The sequence below is a fragment of the Pleurodeles waltl genome, chromosome 10, assembly GCF_031143425.1.
Source record: "Pleurodeles waltl isolate 20211129_DDA chromosome 10, aPleWal1.hap1.20221129, whole genome shotgun sequence".
Taxonomy (NCBI): domain Eukaryota; kingdom Metazoa; phylum Chordata; class Amphibia; order Caudata; family Salamandridae; genus Pleurodeles; species Pleurodeles waltl.
Window position 1 is genome coordinate 602,685,022 of NC_090449.1, and position 22,497 is coordinate 602,707,518.

The 22,497-nt window shown below is 40.3% G+C and overlaps 1 protein-coding gene across 2 annotated transcripts in view; it reads left to right on the top strand.

Moving 5' to 3' along the window:
• Positions 1-22,497, top strand: part of OXSR1 (oxidative stress responsive kinase 1) — a 645,496-nt gene that overhangs the window by 469,458 nt on the left and 153,541 nt on the right. For both annotated transcript variants that reach the window (XM_069211068.1, XM_069211067.1), the window contains exons 10-12: positions 1,829-1,894; positions 13,300-13,422; positions 19,747-19,782. In XM_069211068.1, coding sequence (XP_069067169.1) covers positions 1,829-1,894; positions 13,300-13,422; positions 19,747-19,782 — 225 coding nt within the window. The remainder of the gene's footprint in view (positions 1-1,828; positions 1,895-13,299; positions 13,423-19,746; positions 19,783-22,497) is intronic.

The following is a 22,497-nucleotide window of genomic DNA, read 5'->3' on the forward strand; positions in this document are numbered from 1 at the left end:
AGCCTTAACGTATGCTACACGAGTCAGCAAAATGCAGGTGGTTACAGTCGAGCATCCTTTCTGACGATTTTGCAAGGTCAGTGATCTTCTGCGTACCATCCCAAAGTTTATACTCAAGTGTGGCACTGATTTCAACCTAAATGAGCCAGTTATGCTCAAAATATTTTTTTTCAAGATCCAACAGAAGTGCAGAGGAGAGGCACAGCACTTCTTGGATGTATGTAGGTATTCGAAAATCTGGTGCGACCAAATGTGATCTAAACAATCTGACAAGCTTTTTGTAGCCTTCGGCCATTGTCAAGAATGGTGCCAGCTCTCAAAATACTGGCAAGTGAGCTGAATTGTTATAGCTGTTATTTCCTGTCACCTGGAAGCTGGTTGTCCCTTCTGATCTATAATATCAGCTCACTTAACCTGAGATGTTGCAGCTACAAAGTGCTTTATGCAGAAGTACATCTATCTGACATATGCTGAGCAGATACATGCAGAATTTGCATTACCATCACAAGTCATTACTGTCTGGATACTGATTCTGCATTAAACTCCGCTGTCAGCTAGGTGGTGTTTCATCTATTCCGTTAAGGTGAGCCTCTTCTTTGTGATTTTAGTTTGAAATCGTGTTGCACAGTAATATATGCATTGCATATGTTTTTAAATAGTGTATTCAGTACTGCTTGTTATTCTGATTCAAGCATGTGAAACTAAAAGATCCAATGCTGCAAAAGAAAATAGTCGCATGTGACCTCGGTTCTCAAGCATTAGTATCTTTCACACATTCAAATGTGGCCCCCTTCTCCCTGTTTAAAAGCACTAAATATTGCTATCCTTTCACACAAATGCCTTCGAACTCGGATGTAAGGAAGACCTCTAGGGTGTGATTGGAGTTTAGTGCACTCTCAGCACAATGAGTGGAGCTCAGTTTTTTTTGTGTTTTTTTTTTTTTTTTTAAATGGGATGGTGCCACTAAAGTGCCTGCTACTACTGTGCCCAATGCAATCTCTATGATAATGCTATTGAAAGATCACTGTGGGACTCGAGCATCACCACTGGGAATGATTCAGTCACGTGAATCTATGAAAAATGCCCTTGCTAGACAACAGTAGTTATAAGTAAGTAACTTTTTCTTTCAAATCACCTCCATATCAATATATAATTTAAGAAATAGTGTGACTGTTTAAAAATATGGAGGACAGTAAATGTGACCATCAAAAAAACTCTTCTCTCACCTTGCCGCAACAGCCCAAGAACTTCACTGATCTGATAAGATGTCTTAATGCTGCTGCTTTTGAAGCTTCTTGTGCTGTGCAAATCATCCCCAGGCAGGATCCATCTTAGGAAGTAGTCCTTGGGTTTTATACATCAAGTGCTTCAAATGTTAACTGGGATTCACAGATTACATAGACTATAGTACACGAGTAACGTGCAGCTTTTGAAAGATTTGGAATGAGTCATTTAACAATAGTACTCAAACTGTTTTTAGACATCTGTGTAATGTAGTACCTGAAGGATGTTATAGGTTGAACTTTTCTATCCCTCTTTGTTGCACACAGATCGGCGCCTCGGGCTGAGTTCACATCACTGCTCTTGGGCATATTTTTATAACCGCATTCAACCACTCCCTAAACTGTTTCCAGTGATTTAAATAATAAAGGATTTATTGGGTCGGCAATAGGTCTTGCATAAAAAAATATTTATTTCTTAGAGTATATTGAAAGATTTTGATCCTTATTTTGTTTGAACGTTGATCCCTAACACACATAAATGTTGAATTTCTGATGGGACATAATACACGTATGTATAAAAATGCAAATCTTGTTTTATATTTTAGAACAAAGAATTCTTACAAGAAAAGTTAATGCAACGAGCTCCCACTATTACAGAACGTGCCAAAAAGGTATGGTATCCATTTATACATTGTTTACTTTTGAAAGTAGAAATAAACAATTGCTTAATAGACAACATTTTTGTGAAGTACTTACGAGATTATTTTCAGTCTGTCATATTTACTTGTACAGGGGTGTGGAATTTATTAAAATATCTACTTGTCCAGGGGACAGGTTGCTTCTCAAATCTACTTGTCCTGTAAAAAGATCTACTTGTCCCTTTGGTGCCATGTAGTGTGGCGACAAATTATGGCAGCAATTAATAGCCTCTCTGATTATGCCAGGGCTACTACCATAGTAGGGCTTGAATACTTGGAGTTTCAATCCCTACTGTAGCAATTTCCTTATTTTGCCACCTTTCTGCAGATCTGCATACTGGGGCTGGAGGAAGCAGTAAGCAATAGTTCCAGGGCTGGAATGCCTTTGAGTCTGCAAACCTACTAACCTGCATGTTTTAAGGATTTTTACCAGCTTCTCTCTAATATTTTCCCATAATAAGAAAGGTTGGATATTTACTCCTGACCATGGCAGAATTAGAACTTCTTCCAGGGTTGGGAAGAAAGTGGCTGGAGGGAAAATGAACTTGCAAATGCTCAATAGATTTTCACATGAGCAAGTCTACACATCGTATTTACCCACGCTAAAATACAGTTCACAAATATTTTATAGGGGTACGACATATACCATGGGTGCACTTTTGTGACTTTCTTTAAGAATTTGGGGCCACAAGTAGGTAGGTTCAGATTTGTGACCTGCAAATTGTGAGTCGCAAATCCGAATGTAGGATGGTGTCCTTGACACCATCTGTGATTTGCAAGGGCTTCGCAAATGCCCACATCATGAATAATCATGAGGTGGGTCGCAATTTGCGACCCCCTCACAAATGGTGGCCTGCTGGAGACAGCAGACCACCATGTCTGTGACTGCTTTTCAATAAAGCAGTTTTTTTTGTTTTTTTTTGTAATGCAGCCCGTTTTCCTTAAAGGAAAACGAGATGCATAACAAAAACGAAAAATGAAACGTTTTCGTTTCATTTTTTCAGAGCAGGCAGTGGTCCGCAGGACCACTGCTTGCTCTGAAAAAATGTTTACAGTGACATTCACAATAGGAAAGGGGTCCCATGGGGATCCCTTCCCTTTTGCGAAAGTGTTAGCACCCATTTGAAATGGGTGCAAACTGCGATTGGTTTGCGCCCGCGTTCTCGGTCACAAAACAATCCTACATTGCACTGCGAGTTGCAATTAGGAAGGGAACACCCCTTACTAATTGCGAGTCGCAAACCCGTTTTGTGATTCGGTAACCAGGTTACTGAATCGCAAAACTGGGCTTGTGCATCGCAATGTGCTTTTTGCACGTCGCAAACAGTGAAAGTCGCTGTTTGCAACATGCAAAAAGCTACCTACATGTGGGTCTTGGTCCCAAATTAGGTCTGGTGTTAACAAAGACATTTTGTTTTTATTAAACTTCTATTTCTCTCTCTTTCGGCTGGCTTTACTGTGAGTGATCGCATTCTGCTCTTCCACAAGGAGCATATTGCCACACAAAGTAGTTTTGTTCAGTGTCAGGAACTACAGTGGCAATCAGTGACGTAATGAAACTGGAGGGTGCCCCTTTGCAAAGAACATGGAGGAGCCCCCTCTCCAGACTCACTCAGGGCAGGTGCTGTGCTGACGGGGCCCCCTGGAGGGCGGCTGCGGGGCCTTTGTTATGCCGCTGGTGGCAACGTGTGCTTTAAGAGTTCAAAAACGTTTTGGGGGGGTTTTGCCAATGTTTGTTACAATGTTGAGGTTCCTGGTAGCTCCCACAACAATAAAGTGTTACAAAAGCCATGTCAAAAAAAGACACGCATTGATGAAACTAAAAGACTTATAAAAATATGTCAGATCAGTTGGCTTTGTCAGTGTTTGTTTATTTTCATGCTTCCCATAATCGTGTTGAAAATGGTTACATTAATTTTCCATTAGAAATATTTTTGGGAAATACTAGCATGCATCAACACATTTTACTAAATGACACTTCATTTGCATATAATCAGAGAGCATTCTGGGAGCATTATACTTAGCCTCTTAGCCTAAACTTTTCAAACATGTGTGTACACGTTTTTTTTTTTTTTTTTGTACTGGAACGTCAGTAGTGAAGTGTGACCTTAAAACATTTATTTACAGCACGCACCCTAATAATGAAGGCTTTCAAATAATGAACCATAAATACAAGTTCGAACAGCATTATCTTTTGGAAACACATTACCTCAACTGCAGAGAGTTCAACTCTCTGTAAACAGGCAGCCAAAGGGTTTGTGCTGCAGGGGGTTGGGCCTACTTGTCCCAAGGACAAAGTAAACATAAAAACTTGTTGCCCTTGACCCCAAACAAGATGTCCCGGGCGTCGGGCGATAGGAATTCCACATCCCTGCTTGTAAGTGGACCCCCGAACAAGTTGCTGCAGTGTCTTTACTTTGGTCTCATAGGTAATAGGTCAAACTTTGAGTGCAGAAATAGGGACATATGCATATATTGACTCCAAATAATGACCTGAATGTGCACCAACTCCAGAATATCAACTGCCGCTGTATTGTCAAAGTAAGTATTTTAGGGAACAGTTAATGTAGTATTTTAACTTAACATCTACTAACCTTGACAACATAGTGCATGTCAATATTTGGAGACAATATATGTGCAGGTTGATATTTAAAACTCAATATTTTGTCACAACAACAAGCTCCCTGATACCGGATTGTAATTCTGGGCATGGATGCATCAGTGGTGATTATGGTGTGGGTGCTCATGGCTCTCCTAAAAAGTCATGGTGAAAGAAATATTTCAACATAAGAACCCCACTTGCATGACAGAAATGGACACACCTCAACACACTAGTATAAATTGTGATTTCATATCCAATTTTGGTGCTTTGTCCTTAGGGTTGAGCTGCCATACAACCCCCTTGAGCACATGTAGTTAAAACTTAAACGAAAGGAACCATTCTTAGGTAATTAGAGGCCATAATCCACCTGTTCCCACATGAAATTGAGTACTTCCTGCAGTCTTCGGTGCTTAGTTGGTGTATTGCTGTGTAAAAATCCAAGGAATTTAGACAAATGTTATGGGAGTTAATTTTAGTTTTTCAATCTTCATTGGAAAAGATAGTGTCAGCCCGCCAAATTTGTTTCATTCCCACATAGGACTTCACAGGGATGCAAAGAACATATATAACAATATTTACAATTAAAAACATCCAAATCACCTAATCCCACAATTCTAATAACACTCAACAAAACATTCCCAGCTATAATCGGTAAACCTAGAAATCACATACAAGGTTACTGTTATAAAGACGACACAGAGGGATTTTAGAAGTAGACTTCTTTGTTAGGGTCTCCACACTCCACTTCAAAACAGCTCCCTGACAGTTCTTCACAGGATAGAATTCTCATGTCCTAACATTCTAAGGCAGGCTGCATTCCTCAACAGGAGGAATATACCAACATGGGTGTACAGGTAGGGGGGGAAGCAATAGTGGACAAACCAATGTGCAGGAAGAGTGAATAATGACTAATATGTTTGAATTGATTAGAGGAAACATTTGATGAACTATATATATAAACTAATTTAACACATTATAACACATGCTATCCTCAGCATCTTGATTAATCTTCTCCAAAGATTGCAACAGATATTGCATAATATCCGATTCTCAATCGGACCCACCATATAATTATTCCCCATCTATAATATTCAGATCAGTGGTAGTACATTACTTACATCGGCTCAGAGCATCAGTTTATGTATTGTAGCCCCAAATGGCTTTAAAAAAAAAATCAGTGTTGGTACAAAAGTGTCTTAAAAGAAATCTACATACATCAATTCCTATTATTGCTTCCCTCAAACATATCAATTGGAGAAGTGTTTTCATTATTTAACTCAATTTTTATTGTCCCCTCTAAATTAAACTGAGACACCTTTCCAAAATGTATTATCACCCCTTGAAAGGTCTCCTGTCATTGACCTTAAAAGTAATTTTAGCCATTGCTATTTGTGTGTGTGTGTGTGTGTGTGTGTGTGTGCGTCTACTAACTGTATAAATTTGCCAACATAACAGTATCCTTATTGCTTAGTTTCTTTAATAGATTAATAAACTTCCTCATTATCGTCTTGAGAAAAATGTAACACTGTAGCATCCAAACATTGTGTGTCTAAAAATCAAGAGAATGCACCTTTGTCACTGTATGTCCTAACAATGACTGTTAAGAGATCGGTACAACAGTTTCTGCCAACTTGAAATATGCAAGTACCCACCTTTAGTATCCTGGCATAATACCAAGTGTCCAATAACTTTATACATGTATCAACTAAACGGTATAGCCAATAATTCAATGTCATTATTGCATAATAAACTACGTCAGTGTCATTTATTGTATCAGTAAAAATAGAGTCCCAGAGTTCAGCAGCGACCAATTTAGCAGTATTACTTACCCAAGCACTGACCACCTCTGTAGCAACCATCCTGGTTTCACACCCACCCAATATCACATTACTTATATCTAGCAAGCCGCAACCACATAAACTATTTACCTGTTACACACTCCACACAAACGGACTGTTAGTTTCTGAGTTCCTCCGTTTTGTGCTGTCTCCTAACACCGATCAACAAATCTGAATTTCTCACCATCATAGAATATTCCCTCATCTATCATGAGTGTAACCATCAAAATTTTACCCAACCTATATACCATCAATGCACTGGATTATACAAAACATAAGTGTGTCAAGTCATGTCCCAAAGCACAACATTGGATATAGAACACTTTTCTGAACACCTCCATCTACTGCATTCCCCAAGGTTAAATTATGTTTACACAGTCTCCTGACCAGCCATCATCAACAAAACCACACCCCAGAGCCATAGACAAGCATATTTGCGAAGTGTTTCAAGGTTCAGCCATATTGGAATGTCTCACCTTCATATTCAACAGATCCTTAGTACTTCACATATCCTCAGTATTCTCTCTTCCATCCATGGACATCAAGTCACCCAAAATGCCAGGGGTAGCCAAAGTGGCATCAGACACCATTTCATCTTTACTTTCACTCAAACATGTATCAAATCAAAATCATATCAGGGTTTATGAGGCTTGGCTACTCACCCGTAAGGGTCTCAAGGTGCTAAAGGGGTTTGTCCTCTGAGCTTCAGTCAAAGCGGCAGGTTTTAAGGTCCTTCCTGAATTGGGGTAGCGTTGGTGACTGTTTAAGGTGCAGGGTGTTCCAGCTCTTTGCATCGACATAGGCGAAGGATGTCCCACCAGCCGAGGTCTTCCATATGTGAGGTACGGTGACTAGTGCTTTTTGAGCGGGGAGGTCTGGTGGGGGAGTAGAAGGTGATGCAGTGGTTGAGGTAGGCGCGTCCTAGGTCGTGGAGGGCCTTGTAAGTGTGGAGGAGGAGCTTGAAGTAAATTCTCTTCTCTATAGCAAGCCAGTGGAGGTCTCTTAGGTGATTGGAGATATGTTTGTGGATGGGAATGTCCAGGGTGAGCCTGGTGGAGGTGTTTTGGATGTGCTGTAATTTTCTGATGTTCTTTTGAGTGGTACTGACATAGAGGACGTTGCCATACTAGAGTCTGAGGGTAAGTAGAGCATGGGTTACGGTTTTGCAGCAGTCATTTGGGATACATTTGTAGATCTTCCGGAGAAGTTGTAGTGTGCAAAAGCAGGAGGATGTGACTGAGTTGACTTGGTGGGTCATGGTGAGCAATGAGTCTAGGATGATTTCGAGGTTCCGTGCGTGGTTTGTTGGGGGTGAGTGGGTGATGAGGGTCGATGACCACAGGAGTCGTCCCAGGCATGGTTACACAAGCTCACGTTCATACATACACACACACTGTCTTTTACGTGTGCATACTCTCACCGCAAGCATGCACACAACATACACTTAAAAGTGTTTTTTTTCTTAACTCAGTTACCAAGGAGGGTCATATTCCAGTTAACTGTACTCCATTTTGTATTAAACAAATAGTGAATAATACATCATTCACTATTAGTGTAACCCAAAAAACTGAGTGAAAACAAGGCTGTGGAACCACAAGCAAGGTCGAGCTACCCCTGTGTTCCTGGTACTGATGTCGCACCTCTGAAGACAGGGGTCGCAGAGGCAGTGCCAGCGGTCGCAAGGGGGAAGTTAGGGGTCGCAGCTGCGACCCCTCAATGACTTCCATGAGACCATCATTGAAAAAACAAAACCCTAAAACCGCAGGTGAGCCTGTTCACTGCCTACTTCAAAATACTGCCATATTTGAATGTCTCCTCAATACATTATAGACTGATAAACCACCTGCTGGTTGATGATTGTGAGGACAGCCATTCTGCTCCCAGCTTCATGCTTGAGGTTCGCAGCTCTTGAGGAGCCCCGTCCAGTAAAGGTTGTCTGCAGGGACCTAAGGCCATATGTACTAAAGCATTTTCCCATAGACACAGAATGTGTAAAATCCTTTGATACATCTGGCCCTTAGTGCAGACCGCTGTGGTGTAGAGGGCTCCCAAATTCTTCAGGGAACCACCAGACCACTGGGGCCCTCCTATTCAGTCTAATGCCAGTGAATCTCTGTGAGATATGAAATGCTCTATGGGGCGGTGGGGGCTTTATCACAATCTTTAGGTGGGCCCCCATCACTTTGCGTTGCGTCACTGAGTTGTCTGTGTATACCCCAAGGCATCACATGCTGTGTTTTAGAAAAATGCCAGAAAGCAGTGTTTGTATCTCAGAAGCTGTGCAGAAGTGGCTCTTCATATAGACCGGTTTGGTAGTCAGTGAAAGAAATGAGCTCCTTTCTCGTGAGTGAGAAACAGACAATTTTTGATGTTTGGCTGCTTCTTAGCGAAGCTCTGAGCAGCCTCATTGCTGACGGGGGAACTAAACCTGAGAGCAGTACAGGATGAACTACAAAACTGCCAACGAGTGGATTTCGTTTGGATGAATTTTCAGATGGAGCTCATTATTTAAAATGCATGGACAATACATTTCCCATTGTTGCCTTTTTCCTTCTGTGTTGAGCAGAGGCGATTTTGAAAAATGTCATCGCAGTTTGCTCTTGCATAATTATAATAATAAAACAAAAAACATCCCAGCCCTACTCGCTAGACCCTGAGATTGATATGGACTGTTTTGAATAATGCATCTCACAAAGTGATAGCAACGCTGTCCTCGGTATAATGGGAAGGTTAAACTGTTCATCTGTATCTTACAATAGGAATTCTCGGCTGCTACTAGTACGTTGGATCAACACCTGTGTCCGGCGGGTGTCGCCTCAGGCACACAAATTGTTTTGCAGAAAAAGAACAAAAACTATGATTGAAACTTAGGCATGTGCACGGCAGAATTTATTTTATTTAATTTTGTCTGTATCTTATGGACTGTTGAAAGAGCCACTGATGCAATTAGGTACAGGGACCACATTTTCTACCATGGGGCGTATAAGACATATACCCATGCATGATGTGGTGTATTGCAAAATGATGCACCACTTAACCCCCTATGTGGCTAGGGAGGGGTCCCTGATGTCCTCTTTAGGTGGCACGAGTGATTTTACTACCCAACTTCAGCCTTGTAAGGAGGGCCTTCTCACAGATAAACATTGGGCTTCAGCCATACTGCCCCTCCTTCCCTTCCTGGGATATTAGTACTCCTACCTACATGCTGCAGTTCAATTTGGCTTTCATATTTTCAGGACATGCATGCAAACACTCAACCAAAGTTGTAAATACTAACTATGAATGAGATCACAAGTTTACGCGTTTAGTATGTTTTGTTTGATTTGGTTAATTACATTATAAACTGCCCTTTTATATGGATACATTTAACCAGGGAAACACATGAGCTTTAACTTGACCAGTGGGAATTTTATCACAATTTGCTGCAAAACACAGCCATCTAGTGTATTTTTTATTTTTTTTGTATAGCTTTTTAAAAAACCAAAACAGGTTTGGTAACCTCGGTAAGGAGTGAAGTTGTGCTCTTCCTGATCCTATACTTTTACAATAAAGTGTTTATTCATATATCACTTACTACCCCTGTCGAGGTGTCGAAGCACGTTTCAGCTGGATTAAATAGGATAATGGAGGGTTAAAAGATGGCAGAGTCTACATAGTGTTATTTGGTAAATCATAGTAGTAAGATGAGGTTTGGGATGAGTAAAAGGAGAGCTGTAGGGACGGAAGAGTCTTTAGAAATTGATTACAAAGATCATACTAGTAACACAAGGTTTGGGATGAGTCAAAGGCGGGATACATAAAGGGAGAATTTAGAAAGGGTTGTTTCGGAGATCACAATAGTAAATGAGGCTTTTGGTGATCAAAGGAGGGATAGGCAAGGGAAATTCTGGAAAGAGTTATTTTGGAGATCATAGTAGTAGAATGATGTTTGGGTAAGTCAGAGAGTGAAGGCACAGGCTATATTGAGATAGGTATAGGGTGAGACCTAGATTAATGCATTGGATGTAGTCAAAGATTTTTGTTTTCTTTTACAGTAGAAGTAAAGTAATATTATATAGATACATAAGTACATAGAGCGGGTATAAATGTATAAGGAAGAGAATATATAGAGATTTAAGTAGTATTTTGTAACTCAGACTTTCAAGTGTTGCTGTACGTTCAGCTAATTTTTTTGTGAATTTTTATAGCTAATATATTTTTTTATTTTATATTTTCTTCAATATTTAAATAGTGAAGCACTTGTAGAAAAATAGTTATACTATTTACATATTGTGATAGATAAATAAAACAGAGACCCATAAGCATATATACAAATAACTTTTATGAAAACGTGCATTGACGTAACTGTGTATTGACGTCTATACATATTAAGCATAGAATAATATATATCTATATATACCCATGAGTAATATATAATTTTTTAAGCAGTCTTCAAGAGTATTTATATAGTTTAAAAAACATAATTATACAAATTTGTACAAAGAAATACACCTATCTAGATACATACAATCAAAATATAAATGTTTATATATATGTATACAGGGCTATACTTTATATTAGTGTTTGAGTATGGTGGTTATGTAGGAAATAGCCACTCTTGAGTAGTCTTCTGAAGATAAGATAGTTATATGTGGATCTTATGTATTGGGTTAATGAATTCCATAGTTTGGCTACCTGGACGGACAAAGATGTACCACCTATGTTTTTTTTTCTTGTATGGTGGGACTTTGAGGGAAGGTGTCAATCTGGAACAGAGGTTTCTTTGTTGAATGTATTTGGTGTTTTTATTCCAGATGAAAAGTGATCCTGTTCTATATATTGCTTTGTGGGTGATAAAAAGCAGAGTAAGGGTGAGTCTTCTGGCTACCTGTAGGACCCTCAAGGCAGGAGAAATGTGGGCTTATGGCTGTACATGTAGGAGTAGTCCTGCAGCACAGTTCTGAATCCATTGTAGTCTTTTCATAGTTGGTCATTGGCGTAATCCAGTTTAGACAATAAAGGAGATATTGTAGTCTTGACCTGGGGTGGAAATCCCAGGTGGATGAAGATGTGTTGCAGAAGAGTTTTTATAGTAATGAAGCTTGATCTTGAGCTTGATCTTGCTAACTTGTCCACTTCGGCATTCATTGATAACTTGGAGTTCATAGTAATTCCAAGGTTTCTTTCTCCCTTAGTTAATTTAGAAGGTGGTTCCAGGTCACCAGGCCGGGTGCAGAGTGGGACATAATTTTTCCAATCGCCACATTTTAGTATTCCAGTTTTGAAAGGGCTCAATTTAAGATGGCTACATGTCATCCATTGATAACCAGCTCTGATGCAGATGAAGATTTTTAAGTTTCCTATGTCATTGTGGCTTTCCATTTTAAGGAGTGTTTGTGTTGTCTGCATATTTGTAGCATGTGAGATGAATGTTTTTCATCATTGTCTGTAATGTTTACTTCTTTGCAGCAAAAACATGTGGTTAATGTGTTTTTGGCGAGCAATGGTTTGTTGTAACTTTTAAGTTTGGGACACAGTCTTTACATCGATGTCTGCAATTGTTTTACAAATCCAACTTCAAGCAATTGTTTAAGGACTAAAAGTGAAGAAATACAACTCCACTAATTGAATTGTAATATGCACATAAGGAGACTTATTAAATAGTATGTCTCGGCATAGTGCAGCAAATCAGGATATATATATATATATATATATATATATATATATATATATATATATATATAATAAACTGGAAAAGAACGCGAGTCAGCCCCCAACGCAGCAGGCTGTAAGAGGGTCGCGAACCCTATATAATCAACAAATTACTTCTTGAAAAGAAGAAAATGTTACAGCCACTCGTGTCACTAACAAAAAATAAATTTAATATGGCAGAACAATCAAAACAGCAAAAAATAACTCTTTCTCTAACGCGTTTCAGGAGACATGGCTCCCTTGTTCAGAGACATCTTCAGCCCCATTTCTCTCTCCATTTTACATGCTGCTCAAAACATCAACATAAAAAACGGACTCAATTTCCTTTATACACTGATGGCCGCCGTATTTAAGTATACTACAAGTACCATGGATATAACCTCACTTATACATGGAATACACCCTATTCTCAGTATTCATAGTGTTATTGAATGTTGTGGTATTTATCACTCAATCATTTATATACTTTCACTTCCTATATAATTATAACAATTAACTTTTTATGTGTTCTCAAAATGGAAAAATTGCTTCATATTCTAAATACATCAGTTCCACAATATTTTATATAGTGATAAATACCACAACATTCAATAACACTATGAATACTGAGAATAGGGTGTATTCCATGTTTAAGTGAGGTTATATCCATGGTACTTGAAGTATACTTGGAGAAAGAGTTCTTTTTTGCTGTTTTGATTGTTCTGCCATATTAAATTTATTTTTTGTTAGTGACATGAGTGGCTGTAACATTTTCTTCTTTTCAAGAAGTAATTTGTTGAATATATATATATGTTCGATGGCATGTGTAGCTGCAGATACACATGCTGTGCACATTCCGCCATCTGGTGTTGGGCTCGGAGTGTTACAAGTTGTTTTTCTTCGAAGAAGTCTTTTCGAGTCACGAGACCGAGGGACTCCTCCCATTTCAACTCCATTGCGCATGGGCGTCGACTCCATCTTAGATTGTTTTTTTTCCGCCATCGGGTTCGGACGTGTTCCTTTTCGCTCCGTGTTTCGGGTCAGAAAGTTAGTTAGAATCTCGGAAAAATCGTCTGGGTAAGTGACATTTTCCATATATACAGCTTGTCCCTCCTATTACCCACGTTTCATTTTATTTTTCTTTATTGTGTTTCTGATTTTGCTCTTAAATCAGTACAAAGTGCAGTTAACATTTTAACCCAAGGACATATTTTTACTGATAATTACAAACAGGTGCGGAGCACAATTGGATTCTTTTTTCTCTTCAGGTCAGGAGAGTTCCTGGGTCCAGTGGGCGTCTTCATAAAACAGAAGATGGCGGCTGGGAGTGGAGTGACGATGAGCTGGATGAGGAAAGTGAGGAAGGAAAGGCCGCCGTTGCAATGCTTAGGGTGAGCCTACGAAATTAAATCATCACTACTAGCAATGTTTGTAAAACAACTGCTTCTCTTTTGTGTCCAAGATGTTTAATTTTATTTTCCTCAGATTGGTCTTAAATGTATGTCTCTTCTACTGATGTTTCGTTCAACAGTCTGTAATACAATTGTTATGTATGTTCTCCATAGATTGACATAATTAAATCATCCCTGTTGTTGTAGTGGTGTAGTGGGAGTATCATTAATAAAACAGTAGGTGAACTACCATAGTCCCTAATGGCAATGAACAGTCACTGCCATAGCCTATCAATGTCCTTTTCTAAAAAAAAAAAAAAAAAAAAAAGATTTTTAAAAGAACTAAACTTGAACTATGACCAATCAGACAACAGCACCCTCTAGAATACTCCCAACAGAGGCTGAATCCCCCAGAGATTCTACTGCATGCTGTGTGAACGGTGTCTCCTTGAGCTCTGCTCATATCTTTACTTTTCCTCAGTAATCGGTCACCAGATTAGTTCCCAGCTTGCACTCCCTACAGATGTTGACTGGGCAATATGTCTCAACTCAGCAAAAAAAAAAAAACTTTTCAGAACCTGCAACACCTGTGGGAAGAAAAGACTTCATTCTGACGACCCCCAAGCAATGTATAAATTGCCTCCATCTGGACACAAGGTGAGAGAGAGACTATAAGATGTGCTGCACCTTTTCTCATAAAACTCTAAAAGACTTTTACTGTGGCTGCCGAAATAAAAAACTAGAGTGCCCCTCTTCTGTGGATAGTGATGCTTCTTCACAGACTTCTTAGCCCCATAACAGGCCTACATCCAAAGAAAAGATCTCCTCAGAACCACCTACAAAAGGGGTTAAAAAACCTAAGCTCATCTCTGCTGGACACGAAAAGAGTCAAGAGCACCACTCTTCATCCTCTAAAAAACATTCATTTTTCTCACAAAAGGTTAGTTCTAAGCCTTCTGCTCCTTTTATGAAGAAGGCACTTCCAAAAAGTGCTTCACAATCCCTAACATCGACGACAGAGATGAGGGATCATCCATTAGAACCTATAAAGAAATCCATGTCGACAAACGCACCGTCAACAATACACTCGTCGACTACTGCATGCACAGTAATGACGACAGCCACATTGACTTTTACCACAGTGGTCTCTCCCATGATAATCTCTTTGCAGGGATGATCATTATTGATGATAGTGGCAAAGATCTTTAGTAAGACACAATCGATGGCCATTCTTCTGGGCTCTCAGTCGATAACAAAATCTCCGTTGACGATGCAATTCTCGTCAACATACTCTCAGGTACTACCTAAGACGACAGTGCCATTGACGATTGACTCGTCGACGGTGATCCTGTCAACAACGGACCTGTTGGTGATGATACACTGGTCGACGATACCCTCGTCAGCGATGCCAACCACTTCAACTTCCCCGATACCATCGACGACCGCTCCCATCGACGATGCCTTCAACATCGTTTTTTCCGTCGATGAAGAAAACACCTGCAGATGAACATGAAAACTCAAAAATCATCAGATTTCCTCCATTGAATTTGATTTTGCTAAAGGGAAGCTCTTCTGCATCAACTATTTTGCCAATACCTACCTCTTCAAACAAGCTATTAGCATACCCACCTGCACACCTCTTGGATGAATATAGTGATGATGACTCTGAGGGCGGAGATCCTTTTGGAGTAGCTAGAAGTCCATCCTGACTGCATGTAAAATATTAAGACTTTGAAGATGAGGAGGAACAGTATCAGGATGACTACTACTCTGCGAAGGAGCACACAGAGCCTCATCATCCACAATATTATCCACAATATAATCAACAAGATCCTTCTATTCCAATGCCGCTGTCACTGGTAACAGACCTGCAAAATATGCTCCATGATTATCGAAAGTTTCCATCCTCAGCTCCTTTTACACCAATGATACAAACACCTAGACCGGTGCCAATACTACAAACCCCTACATAAATACAGTCAAGGGTTATGGATGCGCCTGCCACCCTTGTACCGGAAGTATCCTCTCCCTAAGCCCAACCTCCACGGGAAGATGCTCAGTCCACAGGTGTAGACAGAGAGGAGGGAGAAATATGGGATACTCCCTCACAACCAAATGAATGGAAGGATTACCCAATTCCCACGCCATCCCCACCCATAGCAGGGCTGGTAGATTCACCTCCAGAAGACCTAGGCGGATTCCACAGTTTGATGGAAAGAGTGGCCAGGCGTTTTGAACTCCCACTGGTTACTAAGGAAACAGACTTCTTTAAAGAACCAGCTAAAAGGTTGGTAAGGGCTTTCCCGATCATAGATTTGATATGGCAGGAGGGGCGTAAAGCCATGAAAACCCAGCTACAATATCTGCAGAGACACCTCGCTTGGAGGAGAACATACAGTATATAGCTCCTGAAGATTTCCCAACTTGTTTGATTGGACATCCAAAACCAGATTCCGTGGTGTCTGGAGCAGAGCGACATCGCTCAAAGCACGCCTCCACACCAATTTCTTCTTCTCCCAATGGGGCTGGGCATTGGCTAGACAATATTGGCCAAAACATTTCCACTATGGCAGCCACTGTGGTAAGAGCAGCGAATTCTCTAGCAATATTGGGCCGTTACACCCACCAGACGTGGTCCGTTATGTCTATATATACATATATAGGCCTGCTACCAGGAGATACCAAGTTGGAAGCTAGAAAGATACTCCAGGAGGGGGGATGAATCTCAGCAGAAATAATTGATTGTGCTATTGATGACTCAACAACAGGATTTAGCCAACTGGCAGGTGTGGCAGTTCTCCGCAAACCGGGATGGTTAAAGTTCACCTCGTTCCGGCCAGAGATGCAAATAAAATACTGGACATACCATTCAACAGTGAGTCCCTCTTTGGCAAACATGTGAGTGATGCCTTACAGTCCATCAAGGTGGGCACAGATACAGCAAAATCTCTTGGACATTGCAGTACAAGGAGCAGCCCTTTCGGGGAGCTAGGGGAAGAGGATCTTACTCCTTTCGAGGTGGTTATAAACCCTACAGACAGCAATTTCAATTGGGCCAGACATTTATCGCCCCCAAATGCACAACGCCAAAGTTATAGACTACCACCAGCAGCAGCATATAAACATCCCACAAGAGAAAAACATTCTGCCTGCGGCAGAGATACAAGAAGGTACAATGACCTAGCATTAGTGCCGACTTCGCTCTCCAGCAACCAGAATTGGAGGCCACATTGCAAACCATTGCCATTAATGGTCCAAAATAACATCGGACAGGTGGGTTCTAGATGTGATATCCAGGGGACACACCCTGGAATTCCTCCAGAGACCTCCAAATATCCCTCCATCAGGACCACCACCAACCCCCCACAGTTAACACAACTCCTCAAAGAGGTATCAGGCTGCTAAAAAAGAGGGAGCAATAGAAGTCGTTCCACCATTTCAGAAGGGGCTGGGGTTCTATGCCTGTGTCTTTTTAGTCAGGAAACCATTGGGACATTGGTGTCCCATTCTAGATTTGCGAACAATTAAACAAGTTTCTAATGAAACAATCATTTTGAATGGTAACACTTCAGGATATATTGCACCTCCTAAATGCTGGAGATAATATACCATCGTTGGACATCCAAGATGCATATTTACATATCCCAATACATCCAAACCATTGCAAATATATCCCCTTTCAGGTAGCCTGTACCCATCTACAATTCAAGGTCCTGCTATTTGGGCTGAAGTCATCCTCCAGAATATTCACCAAGACGCAGGCCCCAGTGGCGGCTCACCTCATACAGCAGGGAATCCAAGTCTTTCCATACTTGGACGATTGGCTTATAAAGGCTTCAACACACCAGCAAGCAGCAACGGACACATACATCTGCCTCTTGTTATCTGAAAACCTGGGCCTCACGATCAACTATCAGAATTCGTAATTCAACTCCACAATGAAGCTGAGCTTCTTGGTGGCCGTTCTTTACACAATACAATACATAACAAAGAATTTCCTTCCCAGGACAGTCAGCTGAAGATTCGTCAGCTACCTCACAAGCTCCCTACAAGAAAGTACATTTCAGTATGGACCTACAAGTCATCCGTGGGAATGATTTCCTCTTGTCCAAACTTGCTGACTACAGATGCGTCCACTTCAAGAGGAACTAGGCAAACAGTGGCTCCAAGCACATGGGTTCTTTGAGGAACGCGTTCAGATAACATCAGAAATGAAAACAGCCATGTCTTGGTGGACAATACAATCAGATCTAGCCAGGGGGCTTGCGTATCTGCAACAAATTCATAACTTAATCATAACGACAGATGCTTCCCTGGACGGGTGAGGTGCCCACCTCCAAGATTTGCAAATCAGGGACGAGTGGAGTTCAACACAAATAAAGCCTCACATCAGTCAACTAGAACTAAGAGCTTTCAAACTTGCACTCAAAGCTTTTTTACGAGGTATATGCAAAAGGACTTCGTCTGTCCTTGTTTTCTTTGATTCCATCACCAAATGCTTATCTCCTTTGAAAGAATCCTGTGTGTCTATACTCACCAACTAATCAAGTTCTACTTACTGCTGTTCTCTAAAACAGAAAGTAAAACAGAGCTATGCATGTTTGCCTAGAGGTTCTTGAGTGATGAGCCAAAGCAAGTTTGTTCAATGTTTGTTTATGAGGGCAAGAGTCATGTCAGATTTTCAGGTAAACCACTATGTAAATAGTTTGCTCATATTTTTTGTAGGACTTAAGTTATTTGACCTCCCTCCTCATCCTGCAGTACCAAGAAATTTTTACTGATGTCACAGTTCACCTTTTTGATGATTTATAGTGGACATGCTTGTATAGTCCAAAACGCTCATATGCGTCACTGTCTTGACTTCCGTCATGACAGCGATATCGGTACTGGCACATCTACAGTGTGCAAAGTTCCTCTCGGGATAAGTGTTGTGTTCATAGAAATGTCCGTGCTGAAGCACTTACCAGAACTCTTAAAAAAATATACTTTGCCAAAAAAGCAGTCTTATATGGACTTTGATGAAATCATTATTTTTTTCAAGTGAGTTCAGAAGCACGACTGCTGCTGGTATTTTCTCAACATGCAACCTCCTGGTTGCACAGTTTCAAATACCAGAGGAACTGTGCGAATCCTGTAGGTTATTCTTTTTTTGATAGTAAAATTAAGATGGGGAAAGGCTAGGTCTGCTGGAGATAAGTTTTTGTGTAACTTGCCATGACAGGGCCCTGTCCCAGGAAGATAACTTCAGGTTAATATACATTTGGCAGAAAACTGGGAATGAGATCGAGCGATCCATCTACAGGTTACATGTGCCCACCACAGTAGAATATGTGAAGTTGTTCATGTAGTATTATAGGATCTGGTTTGCCCAGGGTTTTGTAGGTTCCAAACCCTCTGGAATATCTTATGGCTTAACTTGTTTCTGAGATCTGTGTGTGGAATATGTTGATCACAAGGTTGAATCCTAACAGAACAAACATATCCTTTCACCCTTCTAAGGCTGACATAAAAAAATGAGAATATTAGGAGCGATTCCTCGAATTGGGCGGTAGGACTTAAGCACCTTTTGGTTATTTATTTATTATACGGTTATTACACCTCTCTTTACTGTCAAATGGAAAAACATTTTTTCGAGCCTTCGAGAAGTATCTGTTTCTGAAAAAGTAAGAAGCATGTACAGGTTTTGTCAGATATAGTTCTGAAAGAGTTCAACCTAAAGATTGGTAGTTGGGAAGAACAAACAAATTCACAGAGGTCTGTAGCCATGTTTTCATCTATGGAAATGTAAAGGACACACTGCAAACGTTCACTGACACATATCCTGAGTGCAATTGATTCTTAGTGTTTTTTTCACAGACCGGCGCAGCTGAATGGACTAGCACACGCCATCTGTGAATATGCTGGTTCAATGTGCAAGACACACCTCATAATTGCACAAAGGCACAAATCATCTGCGAGGGAAGAGCGTCCTCTATATACTTTCTCTTTGCTTGTAGGCTGAATATAGCTACTCTCTTTTGCGAAGGAGAAGTCCTGGGACTCAAAAATGGGCACAAAAAAAAACGAAAGCGCCACTGCCTTGAGCACCAGTCTTAAATCTCTATATGTTTTAGGTCTGCACCTGTGGAGATTTCCAGATTGATATTTTTTTTTTTTATTGAGGGCCAGTATTAATAGCATTATTTCATGTGTTAGTATAATTGTATAAAAATTGTTTGCACTCTGGACTGTATGCACTGTTTTGTGTCTGTGGCAACAGTGTATCACTAGTTACAAACTCTAAATACCCACCTGAAAATGTACTTTTTTTGTTTTGCTTTCTAGTCGCCAAGAGTGAAAGAATCTTTACAAAATTCGGAGGTAAGTCTATTTAATCTCTCACCTTTGCTTCTCTTATTAATAAATGTCATTGTATAAAACCACAGAATTTGAATACAGAACTGGACTGCCAGGCTCTGTCAATTCCCTCCTCTGTTTAACACAACACGTTGTACTTGATCTCCATCTTTGCATTGCTGTTTCCATGTTTTTGTTATGCTCCATTATTGATGGGCTGTACTTGTATCTTCCACATAAGGCATTACCATGTATGTGTACTTTGATAACACTGCTCCTTTTTGTGTACATGCCTCTTTTTGAACACCAGCGTTCCTCTTTCTCACCTCAAAGTTTCCATTGTAGAGTAATTTTACTCATGGAAATGGAGCACAACTTTTCTATTAATACGTGCCGGGTATGAATGGTATAATGATATTGGGATCCAGAGTTCACTGTACATAGGACTGTTGTAGGCATGCAGGATTTGACAAGTAAATCTTTCTGTCTTTTAGAAGACAGTGGAGCACTTTGCATCCTGTCTGACTGGACTACAGCAAATTCCAGTCCTGACACTTGGTCGCTAGATAGACAGTGTTTCTTGTAGCAACAGAGGTGTACCTTTCTTGTTGCAAAAAGGATCTTAAAATATTAGAACCTGGTATTGGCAGCTGCTTTAGGGGGTGCCTAAGCTACTTAATACAACATATGTCCTCACGTAAGTGGTGTCAACCCACTAATAGGGGTTAGCCTAAAATACAGCAAACAATGAAGCAATTGCCTCTTTACTTAAAAGGCAAATATGGTCTTTTTTTGAATATCGTTATTTAGCAATGAGTCTCTACATTTTTACTTTTAGCATCATATTAACAGCTTACTGCAAGCTTGCGGAAACTCCAACAAGCATTGGTGGACCTCCAGTGGCTTGGGGATCCCCACCTGGATTTATGAATGAGACCACTACCCTCTGAGAATTATTGATCTTTGTAGCAAAGTCTCCGATATTAATGTGCATGGACAATCGCTTGTCAAGGTAGTGTACCTAAAAGTGCTGAGGAGGACAAAACTTCTGGCCCTAGTTCCAATCCCTGGCGTCTCCCAGGTTCCAAAGATTCTTTAAAAGCCTGGATGATCACCTGTCAAACTACTGCCTCTTCTTATTTTCCCCAAAGAATATGATAATCATTAAGTACATAAAAACTGGGAATTTACTTTCCTAGGTCACCCAGAGATCAGTGTCTACTACTTGCAGTGCATGAATCCACCCACATCTCTGTGGGTAATAAGAAATTGACACCTAGCACTGTTTTTCCAGGTTGCTTGACCTACAAGTCTACAGGGAAGAAAAGCAAGTAACCCTCTCATGAATTCTGAAGGGCAGCTACATTTTAAAATAAGGCAGCCTTCCAGGTGTATTACTGGTGAGCCACTGATTTTGGGGAAAATACTTGATCAAAGAACGTAAATTCAGCTCGACATGTCAAGCAGTCATTGTTTTCTAGTTCTAAGCTAGCTGAGGTATTTTGTCTATTTGCAGAACCCTTTAGATTCCATTGATACTGTTTCACCATTGCAGCATCTTTTTAGCCTAAAGTCTCACAGGAGACTTGAGCGTTTTGGGAGCAACATTGCAATAAGCTCCTTTACAAAACAGAATCATCCACTGTCTGTCCCTGTAGAGTAAAATGGACTTAGGTTTTCTGCAGTTTTTCCAGGGAAAATCTAGGTATTTTTAACTGAAGATTTGTTGTAAAAGTTTCATTTCATAAAGATTTGAGTGCAAAGTTAGCAACTTGGAAATCGTCAATCATCCGTGCAGCCTTCTTTCACCTGAAGACTTGATTATGGCCGTATCTCTTCCACAACTGTTTTACGATATCTGCAAGGTACATTCATTGTTTGCCCTGGCATAAGGTTGATTCAGCATAGTCTATCTGTTCTGCAGTCGTTTCAATGCTGGTCACAGTGTTCCCAAATGTGAATCGTGAATCACTGCACCCATTATGGAGTTACAAACATACATTGTTTACATGTTGTAAAGGCTGCCGTTGAAACTCTTCTCTTCCTTTAGTGACAGTGTTAGAGTGGATGCTGGGGTTTTTACCCCTTCCTTTCTAAGGAATAAACTTACAGTGCACATGGATGGGTACACTATGGAGAGCTTATGTAATGATGTAGCTGTCTGTCAAGATTGTAGTGTAGGTACATGTTTATCTCAGAGTAATGGGATCTGGCTGATATCCACCAACACCTGGGTTAGCAATACACCATAACCAGTTCTTCTATTTTGGCTTTGATTGGAAGTGGGAGTTTTACTACACAAATCTGGACATGTTAGTAGGTTTTAGACTAGAATTGCTTTTAGGTATTCCTGCTCCCTTGTGTGGTATTGGCGATAAAACATTGCGATCTCAAAATAATTCACTGGACACTACATTCCCCTGTGTGGTTAGGATTTTAGAATGGCACAGCAAGCATGCAGTATCAACTATCATGCTTCCAGTACATTTTACAAACCATTTAAACCTTAGGAATAATCATATGCAATTCAAACATCAAGTCAAGGGAAATAGTAAAATTCCACTACTCACATTGGTTTATTTCAAAAAGTTGTTTTCTGCATTAAATATGTTTTGTTTTCATAGAATTACAAAGCACATATTATAACAAGATACCTGAAGTACTTCATTTCACTAGCTTTATGGATGGCACTGCCCATATTGATTATATCACTTACTAGGGCGTCATGTTCAGGGGTGT